Source organism: Musa acuminata, chromosome BXJ1-8, assembly GCF_036884655.1.
Source record: "Musa acuminata AAA Group cultivar baxijiao chromosome BXJ1-8, Cavendish_Baxijiao_AAA, whole genome shotgun sequence".
Classification (NCBI taxonomy): Eukaryota; Viridiplantae; Streptophyta; class Magnoliopsida; order Zingiberales; family Musaceae; genus Musa; species Musa acuminata.
This window is the reverse complement of record NC_088334.1, coordinates 11,729,639-11,755,373: the sequence shown is the minus strand read 5'-3', so window position 1 is coordinate 11,755,373 and position 25,735 is coordinate 11,729,639. Positions and strand designations below refer to the sequence as shown.

Sequence of the window (25,735 nt, the reverse complement as noted above, 5' to 3'; positions counted from 1 at the left end):
GACATCTTTAGGTGGCGGGAGTGATAACGTTGAGGAGCGTGACTCTGATGTTGACCATGCCGTCCTCCGCTGCCCCCAGCCTCTCCAACGCCGTCCTCCGCCATTCCCGCTCCTCCTTTTCTGTCATCACCTCCTCCCGCAAAACCTTCTTGTTCGACGACTTCGACCTTCCTCTGTCCCTCCACCTCAGCACCGCGGCGGCCCACGCGGACCGACACGTCACTGCCTCCGCCGCCTCCGCCGCGGCCATGGACATCTGCGCCACACCGAGGAACACCACCCTCGAGGCATCCGCAGCCGCGACGGCGACCTCCCACATCACCCTGGCGACCTCCACCTCCTCGGCGTCCGTCACTGCCCCTGCGGCAGAAGCGGTCGGCGGCCTCCTCCTGATCTCGCGGACGGACGCGGCGAGATCGGCCAGCCCCTTTCCCGCGCGGCGCAGGGCGCGAAGGCAGGGCTGGAGGCGCTGCACGTCGCGGCGGCGAATCGCGACCTGGGCGGCCGCGAGGTGCTGCTTGAGGGCGATGGCAGCGGCACGGAAGGAGCCGTGCGCGTCGGCGAGGCGGAGGAAGTCGTCGAGAAAGCGGTCGGCTAGGGCGGGGGAGCGGCGGCGGTGGCGGCATCGGAGGGGGTCGTGGGCCTGGGGAAGCTGGAGGACGTCGTAGAGCCCCGCAAGGAGGAGGTGAAGTCGGGCGAGGCCGTCGGAGAGCCAGTGGACAGCAGCGGAGGAGGAAGATGGGGCAGGGGGCCACGACAGGACGGCATGGAGGTCGTCGGCGAGGTGGGTGGCGATGGGGTGGGAGCGGGAGGGGAGACTGATGCATCGGGTGCGGAAGGAGCTCTTGGCGGCGGCGGCGCGGCCCCCTGCAGGCTTCGGGGCCGGAAAGGATTCTGAGCGCCTGAACTTTCCTACGACCATCTTCTTCTTCTTCTTCTTCTTCTACTTGTTTAGCAACTGCAAGCGTATATAAGATTGAGTGTGTCGGTGTGGGAGCTGCCGATGCACACAGGCTATGGGAGCTCATTTCTTCGGTGTCTCCATCCCATCTTTTGGCCGGCCAAGGTCGACGCGTTGTGGGGTCAACAACACAACGAGAACGCGGCAGTCGCACTACCCGGATATTTCGTCCTATCCTGCAAACACATACATAAACACACTCACACCCCCTTCATCAGACACCAACACCCGACCAACTTAACGCGACGCAGAAGCAGAAGCAGGTGCACGCATCGAGGCCCGGGCATCAGAGCCCAGTCAGCCGCGGGCCCCACGTTGATCCACGAGTTTCGTCACTCCTTCTCGATCAATCTCCATGGTTTCCGCCGATCAGATCGGGGTACTCTTTTACGTATTTCTTTGGTTAATATTAAAACAACATTGATGATGCGGGGGGCATCTGTTTAAGCCGTGGCCTCGGGGCCAACGCGGCTCAGTTCGGGGGTCCGGATGTCGGGTCGGCAAGAAGCTCCGTCGCAGCGCCTGGAAGAGTCGACCCCGTCTGGCACCTGCACAAAGGTCGGGTCGAGGCGCTCGGCCCGACCCCTCCGACGGCCAAGTTAGCGATGTGGAGAGAGTTTTGGAGGAAGAGACGACTCCAACTGTGTTGTGCTTATCCTCCCCCCTTCTAATGAACAAGAGGGTATTTATAGGGAAGCATTCTGCTTCCTGAGCTGCCCGCTTGCAGGGGGCAGGCTAGTATTAATGTGCCTCGGTCAGCATGTTGGACATGGCCTTTGCAGGGTATTAATGTCCCTCGATCGGCATTCCGGTTCGTTTGACCAAGACTGAGGCGTGATGCGACATCTAGGACAGGTGACGTCAGTCCCAGTCTTGTCGCCATTATTTCCCTCATCATATTCCCCCCCCGAAAGGAGCTATGCGTCGGTTGACGCATGGCTTCTGTCTTCAGGTGGGCTGGTCGTGCAGACGCAATTTCGGGGATAACGGAGCCGAGGAGCATAAGGCTGGTGGACAGGTTGGGCCGGCGAGTCGCAAGTCGGAGGTCGAACTGGAGCGACTCGGGCTATGGTCTGGGCCGGCGAGTCGCTAGTCGGAGATCGAACTGGAGCGACTCGGGCTATGGTCTGAGCCGGCGAGTCGCAAGTCGAAGATCGAACTGGAGCGACTCGGGCTTTGGTCCGAGCCGGCGAGTCGCAAGTCGGAGATCGAACTAGAGCGACTCGGGCTAAGGTCTGAGCCGGCGGTCGCAAGTCGAGGATCGAACTGGAGCGACTCGGGCTAAGGTCTGAGCCGGCGAGTCGCAAGTTGGAGATCGAACTGGAGCGACTCGGGCTAAGGTCTGAGCCGACGAGTCGTAAGTCGAAGATCGAACTGGAGCGACTCGGGCTATGGTTTGAGCCGGCGAGTCGCAAGTCGGAGATCGAACTAGAGCGACTCGGGCTATGGTCGGAGCCGGCGAGTCGCAAGTCGAAGATCGAACTGGAGCGACTCGGGCTATGGTCCGAGCCGGCGAGTCGGAGATCGAACTGGAGCGACTCGGGCTAAGGTCTGAGCCGGCGAGTCGCAAGTCGGGGATCGAACTGGAGCGACTCGGGCTAAGGTCTGAGCCAGCGAGTCGCAAGTCGGGGATCAAACTGGAGCGACTCGGGCTAAGGTCTGAGCCGACGAGTTGCAAGTCGGGGATCGAACTGGAGCGACTCGGGCTATGGTCTGAGCCGGCGAGTCGCAAGTCGAAGATCGAACTGGAGCGACTCGAGTTATGGTCTGGGCCGGCAAGTCGCAAGTCGAAGATTGAACTGGAGCGACTCGGGCTATGCGCCAAGGAGCACGACGCAGGCGGGGAGGCCGCACAGGTGTGTCTTGGGCCATGGGCAATGTGCGACTGATGAGCACATCTCAATCGGGAAGCCGAGCAGAGGTCGTGGTCTCGGACAACGTGCGGGCGAGGAGCACGACCAAGCGGGCAGGCCTCGTAGGCGTGTCTCAGGTGATGGGCTGAGCCGGCGAGTCGCAAGTCGGAGGTCGAACTGGAGCGACTCGGGCTATGAGCCAAGCCGACGAGTCGCAAGTTGGTGGTCGAATTGGAGCGACTCGGGCTATAAGCCGAGGAGCACGACATAGGCAAGCAGGCCGCGTGGGCGAGTCTCGATCGACACGCAGCCGAGGAGCACAACTTCGTTGGGCAAGCCGATCAGAGGTGGTCTTGGGCATTACGCGGCCGTGGAGATGGCCTCGGGCATTACGCGACCGAGGAGGTGGGGTCGGGCATTATGCGACCTAGGAGATGGCCTGGGCCAAGAGACAACTCAGGCGGGCAGGTCGTGCTGTGAACTCGACAGTGTATGGCCGAGAAGTTCGGCGCAGGCGGGCTGCGGCCGAGTGACGCCGCTCAGGCGGGCAGGAGGCTTCGAGGGGAGCTCGGCAGCGTGTGGCCGAGGAGCTCGGCGCAGAAGGGCCGACCGCGTCGGTGTGTCTTGGGAACGTGGGGCCAAGGAGCACGACGTAGGCGGGCAGGCTGCGCTGGTCTGTCTCGGTAACCTGGGGCCAAGGAGCACGACGCAGGCGGGCAGGTCTGTCTCAGGAACATGGGGCCAAGGAACACGACGCAGGCGGGCTGAGGCCGCGCAGGTGTGGTCTCGAGTGGCATAAAACCGAAGAACCGAGGAGCACGACGCAGGCGGGCAGACCGCCCAGGCGTGTTCGCGAGGGCCATGCGGCCGAGTAGCACGACGCAGGCGGGCTGGCCGCGCACACGTGGTCTCGGGCACCATGCGGCCGAGCAGCGCGACACAGGCGGACAGGCTGCACCGAGGTGGATCTCGACAGTGTGTGGCCGAGGTGCTCGGCACAGGCGGGCAGACCGTGCATGGGGCTGAGGCAACAGGCTGCGCCGTCAGCCGAGGAGCTGACGCGGGCTGGCCGCGCATGGGGCCGAGGCAGCAAGCTGCGCCGTTAGCCGAGGAGCTGACGCGGGCTTGGCCGCGCATGGGGCCGAGGCGTGCGGGCTAGCCGCGCGCGTGGGGCCGAGGAACCGAGGCGCGCGGGCTGGTCACGCGCGTGGGGCTGAGGCAGCAAGCTACGCTGTCAGCCAAGGAGCTGACGCGGGCTAGTCGCGCGTGGGGCCGAGGAGTTGAGGCGCGCGGGCTGGCTGTGCTTGTGGCCGAGGAGCCGAGGTGCGCGCGTGGGGCCGAGGCAGCAACCTGCGCTGTCAGCCAAGGAGCTGACGCGGGCTGGCCGCGCGTGTGGGGCCGAGGGGCCGACGCGAGCCGAGACCAGCCCTAGAAGTCGCTGCTGGTGGTGCTGGTCGGCTGCAGTGGAGCAACCAAAGAGAAAGCATATGTACCGTCATTCCGGCCCTCCTTCTAGCGCCAAAATGATGCGGGGGGCATCTGTTTAAGCCGTGGCCTCGGGGCCAACGCGGCTCAGTTCAGGGGTTTGGATGTCGGGTTGGCAAGAAGCTCCGTCGCAGCGCCTGGAAGAGTCGACCCCGTCTGGCACTTGCACAAAGGTCGGGCCGAGGTGCTCGGCCCGACCCCTCCGACGGCCAAGTTAGCGATATAGAGAGGGTTTTGGAGGAAGAGACGACTCCAACTGTGTTGTGCTTGTCCTCCCCCCTTCTAATGAACAAGAGGGTATTTATAGGGAAGCATTCTACTTCCTGAGCTGCCCGCTTGCAGGGAGCAGGCTGGTATTAATGTGCCTCGGTCAGCGTGTTGGACTTGGCTTTTGCAAGGTATTAATGTGCCTCGATCGGCGTTCCGATTCGTTTGACCAAGACTGAGGCGTGATGCGACATCTGGGACAGGTGACGTCAACCCCAGTCTTGTCGCCATTATTTTCCTCATCAATTGCAAGAAAAAATGAAATAAAATAATAAAAAACTGAGCCTAGGGAATATCACATCATCGAAAAAGCACTTGTATGTTTACGTCTCATGTGGCTTTTGGAGTTAATAATCTGTTCCATCTTAGTCCTTTAAATGATCCATGGATATATGAAATTATTCGACACAGTGTGGTCACTACCGCTATGCGGAACTCGGGACACCCACGTGATCGCACAGCCTTGCCAACGTGCCAACCAACGGTTGCATGTGATAGTGGTAATAATGTGACGTGTGTTGACATAAGCTAATGATCCACACCTCGGTTTGACTTGACGCGCCCGATCGAGACAGACCAGGACGACGATCAGGACACGCCACATCCTGCGCAAGCACGGTTCTTCACACAACACCCACATTGGTGTAGGACGCTATCGAAAGTACGGGCCTGCCCTCTGCAAACGGGCACATCAGGAAATAGTAAGCTTCCCTATAAAAACTCTCACGTTCGACTCGAGAGAGGAGGAGAAAAAACAAAAACAAAAACCTCCCAACCCGACCTGTGTGCAGGGACGACAACGGAGCGCCTCCCGCCGCGTGCCCAGGCGAGGAGTTCCCTTCCAGTGGAAACAATTGTCCCGTCATGATCGGACCACCGTAGTCGGCCACCTCAGCAGTCTCAAGGGTCGCTCAGGAAAATCCCCAATCAATCGGATCTGAATCCAACCGTGTTGATCCCGAGGCCACGGCTTAAAGTTGACACCAATAGCATGTAGGTGCTTTACTTCATAGTTGGCTGTTGGACGTGCAGGACATCCAACATAATATATTATCAGGTCATTGAACTTGCCACATCATCCTCTTTGGGTTTCACCATCTATCTCAAACAACAAAAAAATTTCATGTTTGGCAACATTACATGTGGATCACACAAGTTCCAATATTGTGGACTTTCCTGCTTGTCTATGAATCCATATGCGAGAGACGAGGAACAAAATACTTGACACAACATAAATAAATCAATCAATAAAATACTTGAACACAAGGCAATCAAACCAACATATTTTCTACGAACCGATAGAAGATAATTCATTATTGTCTCCAAAGGCACTTGATTATTAACATACATAACAGGTTTGTAGGAAACATTTAAGGATTAACTTGATACGCTTGACATTACAAGTTCAATATTTTGTATATTTATGCATCCCAAGGAAATCCAAGTTTGAGTCGCTACAGCTTGGAGGTGGCGAGCTTGACCAGGTCTTTCCTTAATATTTTCCCTGACGGATTCTTTGGAATGGCAAATACAAATGCTACCTTGCGGATTCTCTTGTACGGAGCCACCTATTATTGGTATCACAAATGCAGGACGTATCAGACAAAGCAACTCTTATAATCTGTAGCTTCACTACACTATCATAATAATTGACATCAAAGAGTTCAAACAAACAATCGATTGTAGCCCCCCGTAAATAAGACCTCATGTATGGAGAGAGAGATCGACATAACCCAACTTGCAAAACTTGAATTCATCGGAAATTGTATATATTTCTAATGTGTGGCCTGAATAAGTTTTGAATAGATGATTTTTCCTTTCTGATACTACTTCACCATAGGAGCAATATCAATGTCATCGCATCAAATAGTTGACGGGACGGATAGCATTATTACAGTGCGAAGATGCACGACCTTTCTTTCCCTAAATTTCAAGAGAAATCGATAGTTGCAGGAAACTACGTCAGATTTACGCTTATATGCCACGGATAGGAAATGTTCGAATGGATATATACCTGTCTCCCTACGAATTTGATCACTTCCTCCTCAGACAAATTGCTCCCATCCTTCCTCACCACATACGCCATTGGGATCTGACCAGCTTCCTTATCCGGATACCTGCATTCATTACAGTACACAGTTTTACCGATCGATTGCGGTGGAATGCTCGACAGCTTGACAATAATTGCTTGATAGAGATTATTACGGTATCACTGCAGCGTCGGCGATGTCAGGGTGTGTCAGCAACAGGGCCTCCAGCTCCGCCGGTGCTACCTAATCGATCAGAGATAAGAACAAACATCCACCATTTCATCAGATCCAACGTGCGTTAGTAACCAGAAGGAGTCGACTCCGTAAGCCGAGTCTTATTACCTGGTATCCCTTGTACTTGATCAGCTCCTTTAGCCGGTCAACCACGAAGAGGTATCCGTCCTCGTCGATGTAGCACAGATCTCCCGTCCTCAGCCATCCGTCCTCCACCAGCGTCGTCCTCGTCGCCTCCGGCTTCTTGAAATACTCTGTAAATAAATCTGATAAGGGGCAAAATGGCGATGTGACACGCCATGACGTCAGCCATGCCTAAACAGCACACTGCCCGAGGAGCTTTAACTCCGTGCGCTCGACCGAGGCACAGGAGCACATCGACCGAGGCTCGCCCATACCCTGCAGCAGCCCGGTTCTCCACGCAACCCCAGTGACAATGTCAGACGCCACGTGAGGTATTGTCCTGCCCCTGCAAGCGGGCACATCAGGTAACATCAAAACTCATCTATAAATACCCCAGAGTTCTAAACGAAAAAGGGGGGGACACTTTGGAGACAAGCACAACACACTTGGAGGAACTTCTACTTCTCTTCCTCCAAAACCCTCTCCACATCATCGCTAACTTGATCGTCGGAGGGGTCGGGCCGAGCCCCCGGCCTGACCTGTGTGCAGGTGCGAGACGGTGTCGCCTCTTCCCGGCGCTGCGGCGGAGCTTCCTCCCGACCCGACCAGCCGAGCCGACCTGCTGACCCGACCTGCAGACCCGAACCGCCGCGCACGGTTGCCGGGAGACCCCGAGGAGCACCCCCAGGGAGATCCCTGCCTTCCGGACCCGAACCAAAGCCGCGTCGGCCCCCGAGGCCATGGCTAAAAAAGTTATTTACCATAACAGATTGGCGCTAGAAGGAGGGCCCGGAATGACGATACGTTAGCCTTCTCTTGGGTTGCTCCACTACAACCGACCCGCACCAGCAGCAACGACTTTTGGGGCTGGTCTCGGCTCGTCGGCCCCACGCGCGCGACCAGCCCGCGCGCCTCGGCTTCTCGGCCCCACGCGCGTGGCCAGACCACGCGCCTCGACCCCTCGGTCCCACGCGCGCGGTCGAACCGCCCACGTCGGCCCCACGCGCACGGTCGAACCGCCCACGTCGGCCCCACGCGCGCGGCCAACCCGCCCACGTCGGTACCCCGCGCGCGACCAGCCAGCGCAGCTAGCTGCCTCGGCCCCATGCGCGGCCAGCCCGCGCTAGCAGCCCGGCTGACGGTGTAGCCCGCTGCCTCGACCACTCGGTCCCACGCGCGCGACCAGCCAGCGCAGCTTGCTGCCTTGGCCCTGATGAGGTAAATAATGGCGACAAGACTAGGGCTGACGTCACCTGTCCCATCACGCCTCAACACTTGGTCCAACTGGCCAACACGCTGACCGAGGCACATTAAACATCCTGCAAAGGTCAAGTCCAACGTGTTGACCGAGGCACATTAATATCCTGCAAAGGTCAAGTCCAACACGCTGACCGAGGCACATCAAGCAGAATACTCCCCTATAAATACCCTCTTATTCGTTGGAAGAAGAGGACCGGAGGGAGGCACACTCACACTCCACACTTCTATGGAGGCAACTCCTCCTCCTCCAAAAACCCCCTCCACATCGCTAACTTGGCCGTCGGAGGGGTCGGGCCGAGCGCCTTGGCCCAACTTGTGTGTAGGTGCGAGACGGTGTTGCCTCTTCTAGGCTCTACAGCGGAGCTTCCTCCCGACCCAACCTGCCGAACCGAGCTGCCGACCCGAACCGCCGTGCACGATCGCCGGGAGACCCCGAGGAGCGCCCCCAGGGAGATCCCGCCTTCCGGACCCAAACCAAGCCGTGTCGGCCCCGAGGCCACGGCTTAAACAGATGCAGACTACATCAGGCCCCATGCGTGGCCAGCCCGCGCTAGCAGCCCGGTTGACGGTGCAGCCTGCTGCCTCGAACCCTCGGTCCCACGCGCGCGGCCAAACCTGCTCGCGTCGGCCCCACGCGCGTGACCAGCCCGCGCGCCTCGGCTTCTCGGCCCCACGCGCGCGACCAGCCCGCGCGCCTCGGCTTCTCAACTCCTCGGTCCCACGCGCGCGGTCGAACCGCCCGCGTCGGCCCCACGCGCGCGGCCAGCCCGCCCGCATCGGCACCCCGCGTGCGACCAGCCAGCACAGCTTGCTGCTTCGGCCCCATGCGCGGCCAACCCGCGTCGGCTCCTCGGCTGACGGCGCAGCCTGCTGCCTCGGCCACATGCCGGCCACCCGCCTCAGTTGCTCGGCTGACAGCGCAGCTTGCTGCCTCGGCCCCATGCGCGGCCAGCCCGCGTCGGCTCCTCGGCTGACGGCGCAGCCTGTTGCCTCGGCCACATGCCGGCCACCCGCCTCAGTTGCTCGGCTGACAGCGCAGCTTGCTGCCTCGGCCCCATGCGCGGCCAGCCCGCGTCAGCTCCTCGACTGACGGCGCAACCTGCTGCCTCGGTCCCATGTGCGGCCAGCCCGCGCTAGCAGCCCGGCTGACGGTGCAGCCCGTTGCCTCGACTCCTCGGCCCCGTGCGCAGCCAAAACGCTGCCTTGGCCCCTCAGCACCATGCGCAGCCAACACGCTGCCTCGGCCCCTCGAGCCCATGTGCAGCTTGCTGCCTCGGCCCCATGCGTGGCCAGCCCGCGTCAGCTCCTCGGCTGACGGCGCAGCCTGCTGCCTCGGCCCCATGCCGGCCACCCGCCTCAGTTGCTCGGCTGATAGCGCAGCTTGCTACCTCGACCCCATGCGCGGCCAGCCCGCGTCAGCTCCTCGGCTTACGGCACAACCTGCTGCCTCGGTCCCGTTGCGCGGCCAGCCCGCGCTAGTAGCCCGGCCGACGGTGCAGCCCGCCGCCTCGACTCCTTAGCCCCATGCGCAGCCAACACGCTGCCTCGGCCCCTCGGCACCATGCGCAACCAACACGCTGCCTCGGCCCAATGCGCGGCCAGCCCGCGTCAGCTCCTCGGCTGACGGCCAGCCTGCTGCCTCGGCCCCATGCCGGCCGCCCGCCTCAGTTGCTCGGCTGACAGCGCAGCTTGTTGCCTCGGCCCCATGCGCGGCCAGCCCGCGTCAGCTCCTCGGCTGACGGCACAACCTGATGCCTCGGTCCCATGCGCGGCCAGCCCGCGCTAGCAGCCCGGCTGACGGTGCAACCCACTGCCTCGACTCCTCGGCCCCGTGCGCAGCCAACACGCTGCCTCGGTCCCTTAGGCCCATGCACAGCCAACCTGTTGCCTTGGCCCCATGTCGGTCGCCCGCCTCAGTTGCTCGGCTGACAGCGCAGCTTGTTGCCTCGGCCCCATGCACGGCCAGCCCGCGTCAGCTCCTCGGCTGACGGCACAACCTGCTGCCTCGGTCCCATGCGCGGCCAGCCCGCGCTAGCAACCCGGCTGACGGTGCAGCCCGCTGCCTCGACTCCTCGGCCCCGTGCGCAGCCAACACGCTGCCTCGGCGCCTCGGGCCCATGCACAGCCAACATGCTGCCTCGGCCCCATGCGCGGCCAGCCCGCGTCAGCTCCTCGACTGACGGCGCAGCCTGCTGCCTCGGCCCCATGCGCGGTCTGCCCGCCTACGTCGTGCTACTCGACCGCATGGCCCTCGCGACCACGCCTGCGCGGTCAGCCCGACGCATGTCGTGCTACTCGGCCGCATGGCCCTCGCGAACACGCCTGCGCGGCCTGCCCGCCTGCGTCGTGCTCCTCGGCTCTTCGGCTTTACACGACCCGAGACTACACCTGCGCTGCCCCAGCCCGCCTGCGCCGTGTTCCTTGGCCCCATGTTCCCGAGACAGACCTGCGCGGCTTGCCCGCCTGCGTCGTGTTCCTTGGCCCCATGTTCCCAAGACACACCGGCGCGGTTGGCCCTCCTGCGCCGAACCCCTCGGCCACACGCTGCCGAGCTCCCCTCAGAGCGTCCTGCCCGCCTGAGCGGTGTCACTCGGTCGCAGCCTGCCTGCACCGAGCTTCTTGGCCATACACTATCGAGTTCACCTCAGCGCGGCCTCCCCGCCTGAGTTATCTCTCGGCCCGATCCTACCTCCTCGGCCGCGTAATGCCCGAGGCCACCTCCTCGGTCGCTTAATGCCCGAGGCCACCTCCTCGGTCGCATAATGCCCGAGGCCCCCTACGCGGCCACCTCGCCTGCGTCGTGCCACTCGGTCGCATGGCCCTCGCGACCACACCTGCGCGGTCAGCCCGCCTGCGTCGTGCTACTCGACCGCATGGCCCTCACGACCACACTTGCGCGGTCTGCCCGCCTGCGTCGTGATCCTTGGCCCAATGTTCCCGAGACAGACTTGCGCGGCCTGCACGCCTGCGTCGTGCTCCTTGGCCCCATGCTCCCGAGACACGCTTGGGCGGTTCACCCGCCTGCATCGTGCTCCTCGGCCGCGTAATGCCCGAGGCCACCTCCTCGGCCGCGTAATGCCCGAGGCCACCTCCTCGGTCGCATAATGCCTGAGGCCCCCTGCGTGGCCAACCCGCCTGCGTCGTGCCACTCGACCGCATGGCCCTCGAGACCACACTTGCGCGGCCAGCCCGCCTACGTCGTGCTCCTCGGCTCTTCGGCTCTACGCCACCTAGGACACACCTACGCGGCCAGCCCGCCTGCGTCGTGCTCCTCGGCTCTTCGGCTCTACGCCACCCAGGACATGCCTGCGCGGCTAGCCCGCCTGCGTCGTGCTCCTCGCCCCCGCGGCTCCGTTCTCCCCGAAATGCGTCCGCACGGCCAGCCTACCTGGAGACAGAAGCCATGCATCGGACTCCTCTTGCGTGACAACCGACGCATAGCTCCTTTCGAGGGGGGAATATGATAAGGGCAAAAATGGTGATGTGACACGCCATGACGTTAGCCATGCCTAAACAGCACACTGCCCGAGGAGCTTTGACTCCGTGCGCTCGACCGAGGCATAGGAGCACATCGACTGAGGCTCGCCTATACCCTGCGGCAGCCCGGTTCTCCACGCAACCCCAGTGGCAATGTCAGACGCCATCGTGAGGTATTGTCCTGCCCCTGCAAGCGGGCACATTAGGTAACATCAAAACTCATATATAAATACCCCAGAGTTCTAAACGAAAAGGGGGGGACACTTTGGAGACAAGCACAACACACTTGGAGGAACTTCTACTTCTTTTCCTCCAAAACCCTCTCCACATCATCGCTAACTTGATCGTCGGAGGGGTCGGGCCGAGCCCCCGGCCCGACCTGTGTGTAGGTGCGAGATGGTGTCGCCTCTTCCCGACGCTGCGACGGAGCTTCCTCCCGACCCGACCAGCCGAGCCGACCTGCCGACCCGAACCGCCGCGCACGGCCGCCGGGAGACCCCGAGGAGCGCCCCTAGGTAGATCCCCGCCTTCCGGACCCGAACCAAAGCCACGTCGGCCCCCGAGGCCACGGCTAAAACAGTTATTTACCATAACAAAATCCACCACCAGCGAATCACATTACCAAACAACTACTGCTTTCCATTATAACGGCCGTTATAACGGAAAAATTAACACGTTGTTTCACTATTAATCGACAATATCGGAGTCAGCTACATCACTTATGTCCTAAAGAACGTGCTGTAACGGCTGATAACATCCCGTCATAATAGTTCGTAACGGCTTCGGCGTTGGGCGTTATGACGGATTGTGAGAGCAGGTGGGGCGAGTCGTTTGCGCCGTACCTTTCATGACGTAGGGACCGCGAAGCCACAGCTCGCCGGTGCGGTTCACGGGGAGGGCCGCGCCAGAGTCGGGGTCCACGATGCGGGCCTCCGTGTTGGGGGAGACCATCCCGGCGGTGCCGTAGCGGCGGCTCTCCTCCGCCGAGTCGGTGGAGGCGCCGATCCCCGTTGTCTCGGTGAGGCCGTACCCCTGCAGGATCTCCACCGCGGGGTACTTCTCCCGGAACCCCTCGATCACCTCCCGCCGTAGCGGCGCCCCGCCTGAGAGCGCCCGCCGGAGCCGGCCCAGCGGCAGCGGCCGGCTCTGGTTCGCCATCGCCACCAGGATTGGCGGCACCAGCGGCAGGTACGTCGCCCCATACTCGTTGATCGCCCGCACCATCTCCCCCAGCTCGAACTTGGACAGCACCACCACCGTCGACCCCGAGCCCAGCGGCCCCGTGGCGAAGGCCACCAGGCCGAACACGTGGAACATGGGGACGGTGCAGATGAAGGTCTCCGGCTCAGCGCCGTCCTCCAGCTTGAACCTGTCGAGGACGATCTGGACCATGGCGATGAGGTTGCGGTGGGTGGCGACGACGCCCTTGCTGGTGCCCGTGGTGCCGGAGGAGTAGAGCAGCGTGGCGGTGTCGTCCTGGCTCACGGCGCCGGCGGTCCGGGCCGGGTCCGGCTCCGTCGCGATCATCTCGCCGATGGTGGCAACGATCCGGCGGTCGTCCGATGGCCGCCGGCGGTCGTCGAGGAGGACGATTCGGAGATCAGGGGCGGAGGCGAGCTTAGGAATTAGGGAGCGGGTGGTGAAGGCGAGGACAGGGCAAGAGTCGGCGAGCTGGCGGCCGATCTCGACTGGGGTGTTGAGGGGGTTGGTGGTTGTGAGGACGGCGCCGAGGGACATGACGGCGAGGGAGACGACGGGAAAGTGGACCGAGTTGGGGGAGAGGAGGAGGACGACATGGGGCTTGCGGACGGAGAGGGGAGGGGAGGCGAGGGCGGTGGCGACCGCGGCAACGGACCGCCAGAGGGCGGTGAATGAGACGCGGTGGCCGGTGGCGGCGTCGATGAAGGCGGTGGTGCCGGAGTGGCGGCGAGAGGCGAGAAAGGCGGTGACGGAGAGGTTGGGATCGGCGGGAAGGGCGATGGGCGGCCGCTTGCTGTAGAAGGTCGAGTTCGCGTCGCAGTAGCCGCTCCGAGGGTCGACGCCACTCCTCGAGTACACCATTTTTCCCATCGGCCTTCCGCTCCGCACTCGTCCCTCTCGCTTTCTGTTTCACGTTTTTTCTTGTATATATATATAGATATATATATTCTTGCTATCAATAATGGGACCGAAGGAGGCAGCGAGTGGCTCGTTGGAATGCGGACATGTTTACGTGGGAATGGGACGGCGTTGTCGACACCGTAGACTCCATCAGATTTGCCACGAGTGTAGTCGCCACAATGGACTCCGTCAAATTAAATATTTCTTTTTCATTTTATCTTAGTCAAACACACACAACATGTGGCCTTTAGGCTCGTGACACGATTAGGTTGGAGACTTGACGGGAGTTTTTGGTTCGTAACCCGACTACCTCGCGGGTTGGGCCACTACCAGCTGACACGGCGGTCATCGAGTGAACGAGAGGGGCGGGTCCCATTTCGTTCGGAGATTAGAGTCACTCGGGTCGGGACGTGCAGTGTGGGAGAATCTGACGCATTCGGTCCACCTTTTGGTGACGGCTGTCGATCGGACTGTGTGGAGGAAAAGGTTGACGCAGACGCACCTCATCGTGACATGACGAGGTTGACTGAGTGACTTTTTGTTTTCACTCTGCTATCTTCATCGTCCAATTCCTTTGATCCTCTCATCCAATCCGTCCATTCATATAAGTCCCACACGTCAATGGACCTAGAGTAATAAACGATTGGATTGGATGTGATTGATTGAAGAAATATTCTTTTGCTTGTACACAGTGTTCCTTGTAAAAGCATAGTATCTTAAGATCTTGCTCTATCTATTAATATGCATCCTCCAAAATCAAAAGGGCCCAATATGTCGCTTACCTTTTTTTAAAAAAAAGTACTTAACATGGTGGGACTGTTTGTTAATGGCGATTTATATGAAAAAGCCCTTTTTTAGGGATAATATCTGTAATTTTTTATTTAATATCTTTTTAAATATCTTAAATACCCCTCTTGTCGCTTTGACCCTATTATTTATATTCCGTCGACATCGTCTACTTTTGCCTTATTATTTTTGGCCCATCATGATTACCTTTGTCTTATCGTGAACCATATCATTATAATCCTATCGCTTTTATCTAGTCGGGATTATATATATGTAGGGGCTTTTAAGATATAAAAAAAAAAAAAACTAATTATGGAAGAGGTCATCCCAAAAAATTTAAAAATGAGAAACTTTTTTTTATATAAATTACCCTTCGTTAAGCCTCTTTATTATAGATATTCTTTTCGATCTATACTGGTACATAGATTTCTCTTGGCATCTTGTACTTCCATTTTTTATTGACAATCATGCCAGACTTCTCCTCCATGGCAGAATCTTTGGCTCTTTTCAAAGTTACGTTGTGCCATGTAGGAGAAGAAGGCTATGGATGAACATAGATTTTGTTTCCATTGGCAGTAGAAAGTTGCATTTCTGAGTGCCATGATACCCAAGGATTTTGTTCCCCTGATATTTTGAAAGTTCCAATTGACTCTTTCGAAAGTCCATTGGATTAATATGCCCCCTTGATCTTTTAGGCTTTGTTATTGAGGATATTAAATCTCTCCTCCTACATATGCTTTGTTATTGACAGCCCAGGGCTCCATTTTTATCCATAAGCTCTCACCGAATCCCGAAATGAAATAGAAACAACAACAAAATTGATGCGCTGCACTTCTCCGGAGTCTTAAATGATGAGGCCGTTTAGCATAGACCGTTGCGTGCTATATTCATTAGATTGTATGACTATAGACTAATGCGAAGTAGATGATCGATACATAAATTATGATAATTTATTAACTACAAATAAGATGTCTAAATGGGTAAGAGCTAAGTATTATAAGAATCTAACTACTTGTCGATATTGAGTGGGTTCGACTTCCATCACATAATTTCGGTGATTCACTAGTAAAAAGGGGAGTTGTAATGTCTTTTGTATCATGCATGTTTATCTTTAATAATAAATCTTGAATGTACTTTTTTGTGATAGGAAGAGATCTTAAGATATATATATTGCTTCCACTCCCAAAAAGTAACTCAAGGTTCTTAGATCTTTGAGGGAGAATTGATATGTGATGAATGCTTGGATCTCAATATGATTATTACCCATAACAATAATGTCATCCACATATACCAAAAGATTTATTATGCCTCTATTTTATCATCGTAGAAATAACAAGGTATCAGACTTGGAATTGATAAAGTCAATTTAAGTAAAAAATCAGTCAAGTTCGATGTACCAAGCTCTTGGAGTTTAACAAAGTCCATAAATAGCTTTTTGTAGTTTGTAAATATATTTTGGATACTGAGGATGGATGAAACCAAGAGGTTGTTGTATAAAGACGTCTTCAATTTGACTCCCCTGTAAAAAGGCATTGTTAACATCCAATTATCGTAATTGCTATCCTTTAGTGGTGGCCAAACTCAGGATAAGTCAGATTGTTATGGGTTTAACAATGAGACTGAATATTTAAGTGAAGTCAACACTAGGTTGTTGATAAAACCCTTTAGCGACTAGACATGCTTTATATCTAGTAACATATCCATCTAAGTTTCACTTATTTTGAAAGGCTGACTTATATCCGATGATATTTTGTGTGTGATGAAAGGGTACAAGATTCCATATTGAGTTATGGAGGAGGGCATCATATTATTCACATATAGCTTTATACTAGTGTAGAGATTTTTGAGTTTTAGTGAATGTAATGGGTTCAATAGTCTTAGGTGAGGATTCTGTGATAGCATATAGGTCAAAGACTTGACATGGTTTAAAAATATAACTCTTGGAATGTGTTGTCATTGGATGTTCGGAGGCTATGGGATTGTAAGATTATATTGTTGGTATAGGTGGTGGAGAGTCACTAACACGGGTTGGGTCATGCTAAGGTGCTTTAGTATCATTAGGTCTAGAAGGAGGTAAATACAATTATTGTGTTTCAGAATATATTACCTCATCAATTGAGGAAACTTGAGAAAAAGGAAGTGGTGAAGTAATGGAGGGAATGGGCAACTGCTAAACTGGAGTAGTAGTAGAGTGTAGATCTTAAGGGGAAGAATTGGATGGTGTCATGGGAGGCTCGTCCGATAGGATTAGAGGTATACTCCAGTGATGAATATTTGTTGGAGTGGCTTCACGATAAGAGACTCATGATTTTAAAAAAGAAAAGTAGACTCCACAAAAATAATATGACGTGATATAAAGATTTTTTGGGTTTGGAGGTTATAGCATCATAAATCATTATGTTCAAGAGAGTAAGTATCCTATAAAGACGCAAGACTTAAATCTTGATGTTATCTTATGAGAGGCATATGGACGTAACCATGGATAACATAGACAACCAAATACTTTAAGTTTTTGAATGCTTGGAGGTTTGTAAAATAGTATTTCAAATGATGACTAATATTATAGGACTAGAGTAAGTATACGATTAATGAGGTAGGCTACAGTTTGAAAGACTACGGACCAAAATATTGGAGGCATGGAGGCCTGATGTAAGTGTGAGACTAGTTTTAACTATATGCCGATATTTACGTTCGGTAGAGCAAACGTTAAGGAGTATGTGGGGGTGACTTACCATAAACTAAGAGATATGATGTCAGGGCTTGATATTCACCTCCACCATTATAGTAAATTATTTTGATTATAGACTGAAAGTAGTTCTCGACCAACTTTCTCAAGTTAGTAAAGATTGTGATAACTTCAGATTTATATTGAGGAGGATATAACCGTATGTAATTAGTGAAATAATATATAAAATTAATATAAAAATCTGAATTTGTAAAAAAAAATGGTTAGGGCATGGCCTCAAATATCGGTATAAATAATTTTAAATTATTTAGAGTAATTTATGAAGGATATGCCAAAGGGTTGACCATGACTTTTATTGCTAAGACAAGTATCACAATGAGTTATAAAGCTACTTGATTTAGAAATGGAAAGAAAATAATGAGAAAATAATTTCTATTGGATAAGGGATAAGGGACGACCAAAATGACGATGCTACACATTAATTTAAGCTGTAATCGAAGAGTAAACAATTGGCTGGGCTATTTGTGGAGCTAATGACCATTTGTAAATGTTGTCTTTATTCTAGCCTTGGACCAAGGATGCCCTCATGCTCAAATCATTGACAAGAAAATAGTCAAGAAAGAATTCAATTGAAGTATTATTATGTTTGCAGAATTCAGAAACAAAAATGAGGTTTCATTTAATATGAGATGTACACAAAACATCATTGAGTGTAAAAGTTACGATATGTGAATTAAGCGTTGTGGAATCTGCTAGTCATAGGTGCCCAGCAAGCCAATCACGTGAGTGATGACATGTATGACTTGACACATAATTTTTTTACTTATTATATTTTGGTATTTATCACTTTATATTAACTATTGCATATATGCATTTGTATATTGTAATGTCCTTAGATCTGTGCAATGAAAATCGTATCATGATGAGATCATGATAATGAGACTGATTCGTCTTTAAACATAGATCCTAAATAATCCCGGTCATAAGTTACTTGAGAGGGACATCGAGATAACTAGATAGACTGGTGTGCTGTATACCCGTCCATATGATGGATACAGCTGGTCTCATAGCTGCTCGTGTGGGGACACTAGGGATACAGTATAGGTGCTCATTGGAGAATGAGTTCACTGATTGATCCGCTTGCAGAATGCTGGATGGTTGATGATACCTTATTGTCAGACAACGATTCTATAGTTCGAGTGGTGTATATGGTCTTTAGATTTGAGACACCAAGGATGTCCTGTATGAGTGCTTCATTCTTTGATACTAGACTTATAGGTTTGGATGTCCCAGATCTAGTATAATCAGTCATTGGGAGTCAGGGTCAACCTTACGAGGGTTATTGAGTGTTGATAGAGGATCATCCATTCTCGGTGTCATGAGAGGAATATCCCATATGTTCTTACTCAGACAAATCTCTGGCCAGGGTTATTCGGATTGAGAGAGAAAGAGTTCTCCGGGAGAATCCGATTAGAGCAAGACTTGAGAAGAAACCGTATGGGTTTGACAACACCATGCCCAGTATACGGTCTCTGAGATATTAGATGGATGAGGGACTATAGGTACATGGTAACTGAGGATAGACAGGTCTAATGGATTGGATTCCCCTGTATCGTCTGGGGACTACGACGTAGTGGCCTAGTACGTCCATAGTTGATGAGTCAAGTGAATTGCTATGAAGATAATAATTCACTGAGCTAGAAGGAATTCTGACAGGTATAACTCATGACCAGCTCGATAATGGGCCTAGAGGGTCACACACATATGGTAGGCATTACGTGTTGGGAAATCATGGGGGGCGACATCATATGCGCAGCGGAAGAACAAGAAAACAAAATCCCCGATTCCCAAAAAGATGTTCGTCGTCGTGCGAAGGTGCGCAAAAATCCGCAAAACACAAAACTACGTATAGAGATTGTGTTACCTAGGGAGATCGTATATCCTTGTTTCCTTGCAGATCCTTAGGAGAGGGTGAAGGAGGTCAAGCGTCCTCCTCTCTAGAGGTGATCCACACAACAGGGTTGCGACGACCCTCCTTAAAACTCCAGGCCTACTCTGAGGTGGAGAGGGAGAGGAGAATAGGAAAGGCAAGTAAAGACTCTAGCCTATGAGGCTGTGAATCCCTCCTATTTATAGAGATCCCGTGTCAAACCCTAATGGGTCCTTCCCTAGTGGGTATTGGATCTGCATCCAATAAGACAAGGGCTCCGTCGGATATCTCATATCCGAACCTCTACTCATCGCAATGCCTACCATATGTGTCTGACTCTCTAGGCCCAATATCGAGCTGGCCGTGAGTCATACCTATCAGAACTCCTTCTAACTCAGTGAATTATTATCTCTGTAATAATTCACTCGACTCATCGACTACGGACGTACTAGGCCACTACGCCGTAGTCCCCAGACGATACAGGAGAATCCAATCCATTGGACCTGTCTGTCCTCAGTTACCATGTACCTATAGTCCCTCATCCATCTAATATCCCAGAGACCGTATATCGAGCATGGTGTTGTCAGACCCATATGGTTTCTACTCGAGTCTCGCTCTAATCGGATTCTCCCGGAGAACTCTTTCTCTCTCAACCCGAATGACCCTGGCCAGGGATTTGTCTGAGCAAGAACACATAGGATATTCCTCTCATGACGCCGAGAGTGGATGATCCTCTATTGACACTCAATAGCCCTCGTAAGGTCGACTACCACTCCCAATGACCAGCTGTACTAGATCTGGGACAGTCAAACCTATAAGTCTGGTATCAAAGAGTGGAGCACTCATACAAGACATCCTTGGTGTCTCAAGTCTAAGGACCAGATACACCACTAGGACTACGGAATCGCTGTCTGACAATAAGGCATCATCAACCATCCAGCATTCCGTAAGCAGATCAATCAGTGAACTCATTCTCCAATGAGCACCTGTACTGTATCCCTAGTGTCCTTACACGAGCAACTATGAGACCAGCTGCATCCATCATATGGACGGGTATACAGCACACCAGTCTATCCGGTTATCACGATGTCCCTCTCGAGTAACCTATGACCGGGATTATTTAGGATATGTGTTTAAAGGTGAATCGATCTCATTATCGTGATCTCATCACGATCCGATTCTCATTGCACAAATCCAAGGACATCACAATATATATATATATATATATATATATATATATATATATATATATATATATATATATATATATATATATATATATATATATATATATGCATTTATGCAATAGTTATAAAGTGATATACGCCAAAATATAATAAGCAAAAAGATTCTGTATCAAGTCACACGTGCCATCACTCACGTGATTGGCTTGCTGGGCACCTATGACTAGCAATCTCCCACTTGACCTAAAGCCAATCACCTATGTGTCTGATCCCCATCAGACCCCTGTGACGCTCAAAGACAATCTGAGACAACGGCTTTGTCAGTGGATCTGCAATGTTATCTTCGGATGGAACTCTTTCCACTACTACATCTCCTCGGGTTACGATCTCTCTTATAAGCTGGAACCTCGTCAGAACACTTCTGATGAGACCCGGGTTCCCTTATTTGAGTAATCACCCCATAGTTGTAGCAATATAAGGAAGTCGACTTGTCGCTATCTGTATCGACTCCCAAATCTGTGATGAACTTCTTCACCCAGACTCCCTCCTTTGCTGCATCTGATGCAGCAATGTACTCTGCCTCTGTGGTCGAGTCAGCAGTGGTATCTTGCTTGGAACTCTTCCAGCACACTGCTCCTCCATTCAAGGTGTACACATACCCTGAATTCGACTTGCTATCATCAACATCAGACTGAAAACTTGAGTTAGTGAAGCCTTCAACCTTAAGGCTATTACCTCCATATACTAGTAAAAGATCCTTAGTCCTTCTCAAGTACTTAAGGATACACTTTACTGCTTTCTAGTGCTCCAAGCCTGGATCCGCCTGATACCTGCTCGTGACACTCAGAGCATACGCTATATCAGGCCTAGTACATAGCATGGCATACACGATAGACCCTATTGCTGAGGCATAAGGTATCATATTCATGTTTGCCCTTTCTTCTGGTAGTTTTCCATGTCAAACCTTTTGACAATGGTTTCTATGTACCTGGACTGGGACAAGCCAAGCATCCTCTTGGATCTATCTCTATAGATTCTAATCCCCAAGATATAGGATGCTTCCCCTAAGTCCTTTATGGAGAAGTGTCTAGATAACCAAGTCTTTACTGTGGATAGCATTCCTACGTCATTCCCAATGATGAGGATGTCATCCACATATAACACCAAAAAGGTGATAGCGCTCCCACTTACCTTTCTGTATACACAAGGCTCATCTTCGTTCTTAACGAAGTCATAAAATCTGATTGCCTCATCAAATCTTATGTTCCAACTTCGGGAAGCTTACTTTAGTCCATAAATGGATCTAAGCAACCTACACACCTTATCTGGGCAGTTCTTGGACACAAATCCCTCAGGTTGCATCATATACACCTCCTCCTCGAGGTTCCCATTGAGGAATGCAGTTTTCACATCCATCTGCCAGATCTCATAATCATAGTGTGCTGCAATAGCCAATAGAATTCTGATGGATTTTAGCATTGCTACGGGTGAGAAGGTTTCGTCGTAGTCAACACCTTGCCTTTGACGATACCCTTTAGCCACTAGCCTTGCTTTATAGGTCTCTACCTTTCCATCTACTCCGATCTTTTTCTTAAAGATCCATTTGCAACCGATGGGTACAATACCTTCGGGCGCATCAACTAGGTTCCAAACCTTATTGGAGTACATAGAATCCATCTCAGAATTCATGGCTTCTTGTCACTTCCCGGAGTCTATACTCATAATAGCCTCCTCGTAGGTCTGAGGATCAATATCCTCAGCATTCTCTCCTCTAATATGTCCCACATATCTCTCAGGAGGATGAGATACTCTATCAGACCTACGTAAAGTTGAAACTTGTGTATTAGGTACCTGAACAGACTCGGGCTGTAGAGTGGTGCTTGAGCTTGGTTCTCTAACTTCGCTCAACTCTATCATTCTCCCACTATCTCCACCAAGAATGTGTTCCTTCTCAAGGAACACTGCTCTCTTAGCTACAAAGACCTTTTGGTCCTCGAGATGATAGAAATAATACCCACAAGTTTCCTTGGGGTATCCCACAAATTTGCATCGCTCTGTCCTTGATTCTAACTTATCGGGGTTGTGTCTTCTAACATGGGCAGGACAGTCCCAAATCTTAACAACCTTAAAATCAGGCTTCTTCCCTTTCCATATCTCATATGGTGTAGACACTACCGACTTAGTTGGAACTCTGTTCAGAAGGTAAGCTGCGGTTTCTAGGGCATATCCCTAGAATGAAATGGGTAGGTCAGCGAAACTCATCATAGACCGTACCATATCTAATAAAGTATAATTTCTCCTTTCAGAGACACCATTGAGCTGAGGTGTGTAAGGAGGTGTCCATTGGGATAATATCCCATGGTCCTTGAGGAACTGAGTAAACTCTATACTTAAGTACTCACCTCCTCGATCTGATCGAAGAGTTTTGATACTCTTTCCAGTCTGGTTCTCCACCTCATTCTTATACTCTCTGAATTTCTCAAAGGCCTCGAACTTGTACTTCATTAAGTACACATATCCATACCTTGAGAAATCATCAGTAAATGTAATGAAGTAGGAGTAACCTCCAATGGCATGAGTTGACATGGGTCCACATACATCACTATGTATGAGTTCCAACAACTCATTGGCTCTCTCTCCAATTCTACTAAATGGAGATTTGGTCAGTTTTCCACGAATGCAAGGCTCACAAGTTGCATATGACACATAGTCGAATGGATCTAGATATCCATCATTTAGCAACTTTTGAATCCTTCTTTCATGGATGTGACCTAGCCTACAATGCCACTGGTATGCACTGTTCAACTCATCTCGTTTCCTTTTGGACACTTACATTCATGATATGTGGAGTAGTGTCTTGCATAAACAAACCTTTATGCAATATTCCTCTCGTCAATCTCCCCTTAGCTTTGCTAGAATTTACAATAAATTGTAGATGTGATAAGCAATATTGGTATCCAATACCAATGCACTATCACAAAAATCTAACAATTGGAGATTGATCATGAATGTACTTGAAGCTTCACCAAGCTTCTTGTTTCGCCCTTTCTGCAAGGTACTCTTTGCAGTTCCTCTTCCAGTTCCCATCTTTTCCACAGTGGAAGCACTGGCCTTTATCCTTTGCTGGGTCTTTCTTAGCAACCTTTGCTTTACCTGGTCTGCCCTTGCCCTTTCCCTTCTTAAGGGACCTTTCTGCTTTCCTTTTCTTTTTGGTCTCACCTGGCTTCTCTTTCTTAATAGTACTCTCTGCCTCCCTCAACATATTGAGGAGCTCTGGGAGAGTCACCTCAAGCTTGTTCATATTAAAATTCATTATGAACTGTGAAAAGAAATCTGGTAGGGACTGAAGCACAATGTCCACACACAAGTTATCCTCTAGGACCATTCCTAGACCTGTGAGTTTCTCTATCCACTCAATCATCTTTAGGACATGGTTCTGAACCGGTGTCCCCTCAGTCATCCTAGCGCGGAAAAGGCTCTTGGATATCTCATATCGTTGAGTCCTTCCTTGTTCCTCAAACAATTTGCGGACATGTAGGAGAATAGATCTGGCATCCATCTTTTCATGTTGTTTCTGTAACTCTAGAGTCATAGAGCCCAACATATAGTATTGAGCAAGAGTGGAGTCATCAATGTACTTCACGTAGCGAGCGATCTCATCCTCGCTTGCCCCTTCTTCGGGCGTAGGCATCATTGTATCAAGGACGTACCCGATTTTCTCCGTTGTGAGAACAATTCTCAAGTTACGGAGCCAATTCGTATAATTTGGACCAGTGAGGCGGTTGACATCAAGTATGCCACGTAAGGGATTTGAAAGCGACATTTTCTGAAAATAAAGATGTAGCATAAATGAATAACATGCAGATTTTGCAAGAAATAAACTATCAAGATATTGACTTCTATCTTAATATGCTCCCACTATTTTACTAACGAGTCACGCGACACCCTCAGCACGTGAAACGGAAGTCTCCGGTAGACTTCTAGTGGGGATCAGGATCCAATCAGCGTCTTAGTGTAACCTCGAGGGACTCGACCAATCACACTAAGCCTAAAAGGTAGGCAACTCTTGCCGATCACAACTCCTTGTGATTCCCGTCCTGTTCGGCCTCCGAATCACCATGGCCTCGAGGGACTCGACCAACCATGATGCTCGGTTAAGTCAACACCTTCGTTACTAGATGAGTCTGATTTGATGATATACCCTCGAGGGACTCGACCAAGCATACCATGCCCTCAGGTCACCGATGACATCTCTATGTCGTAAGCAAGATAGCGAATCGCGATATAGGTGAGTCTCGAGGGACTCGACCAACTCAACCTACACCGGGAATCGGTTCCTACTCATAACGATGGAAGGCCATGTGGGTCAATCTAATTGCCTCACGTTTACCGACTTAATATTATCGAGAGATGTTTCTATAATTTGGTCTCCTAATATGACATGTCACACATATACATATTTAATATATATCTACATCGCATGCAAATATATATACATATCTAGTATGTGTATAAACAATCACATCAGATGATCATGGACCACAACCTAATATGATTAGGCCCGAGCCAGTAGGCCTAATCACTCACATCAAGATCTATGTATGCAACGGTGCATCTCCATGCCCTGTGATCGTCCATCTCGTCCTCGTCGGTTCCATCGACATCTTGATGCATCTCCATGCATCACGATCGTCCGTCTCGTGGGTCCCGCTGTCGCATCCACGCTCCCGCTGCGCCTCCTCATGTGATTACAACTTAATCATAGGCACGCAGGCCCGACAATAAACGAGAAATATAATGGAGGTTCGCAGACCTCAATAATAATAATCACAAGTACACACATCACACGGTCCATGATCATCCGTCCACACATCATACATCACATGTATAAATAATCATCATCATGTAGGACTACTAGATAATAATAAAAATAATAATCAACTAAACCTTTTAATTAATTAATATTTTTCTGAGATCAGGGACATGTAGGGAATTTCTCAATTCCTAAGGGTATTTTCGTAATTTAAATAAAGGACAGAAAATAGAATTTCTCAAATTCCGAGGGGCAAAACTATCTTTTTGCCCAAAACCCTAATTCCCTCTACTGCTGCCGCCGCCGCCACCCTGCCGGCGGCGGCCTGTGCGGCGGGGCGAGGGCACTGCCCTCGCCTACAGGCGGCACGCCCGCTGGCGGCGATGCCGCTGCGGGTGGGCGCCCCCTTCGGGCGCCGCTGCCTCCGCAGGCGATGATGTACCGCCGGGCGGCCACCCCTGTGGGGGGGTTTTGCCCGTGGGAGTAGCAGCGGCAGGCATCGCGCGTCGCTGCCCTGCGGTGGCAGACGCCGCGGGAGCAGCAGTG

At 52.2% G+C, this 25,735-nt stretch overlaps 3 protein-coding genes across 4 annotated transcripts in view; 1 reads left to right on the top strand and 2 right to left on the bottom strand.

The window, feature by feature from the left end:
- Positions 1 to 7: 7 nt before the first annotated feature.
- Positions 8 to 922, bottom strand: LOC135680286 (uncharacterized). Its single transcript, XM_065194167.1, has one exon. The coding sequence runs from the start codon at positions 920 to 922 to the stop codon at positions 8 to 10; it is 915 nt and encodes a 304-aa protein (XP_065050239.1).
- Positions 923 to 5,837: 4,915 nt separating this feature from the next.
- On the bottom strand, positions 5,838 to 13,790 carry LOC103994440 (4-coumarate--CoA ligase-like 4). Of its 2 annotated transcripts, XM_009414771.3 has the most exons (5): positions 12,533 to 13,790; positions 6,939 to 7,084; positions 6,772 to 6,839; positions 6,581 to 6,683; positions 5,838 to 6,134 (listed from the first exon to the last, which is right to left on the bottom strand). In XM_009414771.3, the coding sequence occupies exons 1-5, from the start codon at positions 13,758 to 13,760 to the stop codon at positions 6,021 to 6,023; spliced, it is 1,659 nt and encodes a 552-aa protein (XP_009413046.2). In that variant the 5' UTR covers positions 13,761 to 13,790; the 3' UTR covers positions 5,838 to 6,020. The 2 variants fall into 2 exon arrangements, with proteins under 2 accessions (XP_009413046.2, XP_064935138.1); XM_065079066.1 differs by lacking the exons at positions 5,838 to 6,134; positions 6,581 to 6,683; positions 6,772 to 6,839; positions 6,939 to 7,084 and adding an exon at positions 7,141 to 7,299.
- The window catches only part of LOC135587534 (4-coumarate--CoA ligase-like 4), a 65,648-nt gene continuing 53,418 nt past the window's right edge, over positions 13,506 to 25,735 (top strand). Inside the window, exon 1 of the mRNA XM_065079065.1 lies at positions 13,506 to 13,646. The gene's annotated coding sequence lies outside the window, so the exon portion shown is untranslated. The remainder of the gene's footprint in view (positions 13,647 to 25,735) is intronic.

Coding starts and splice junctions, on each gene's coding strand:
- LOC135680286 (XM_065194167.1), bottom strand. CDS start 922: ATGGTCGTAGGAAAGTTCAGGCGCTCAGAATCCTTTCCGGCCCCGAAG.
- LOC103994440 (XM_009414771.3), bottom strand. CDS start 13,760: ATGGGAAAAATGGTGTACTCGAGGAGTGGCGTCGACCCTCGGAGCGGC. Junction 6,840..6,938: donor TCAAGTACAAGGGATACCAG/GTAATAAGACTC, acceptor CTGATCGATTAG/GTAGCACCGGCGGAGCTGGA. Junction 6,684..6,771: donor GCCGACGCTGCAGTGATACC/GTAATAATCTCT, acceptor TAATGAATGCAG/GTATCCGGATAAGGAAGCTG.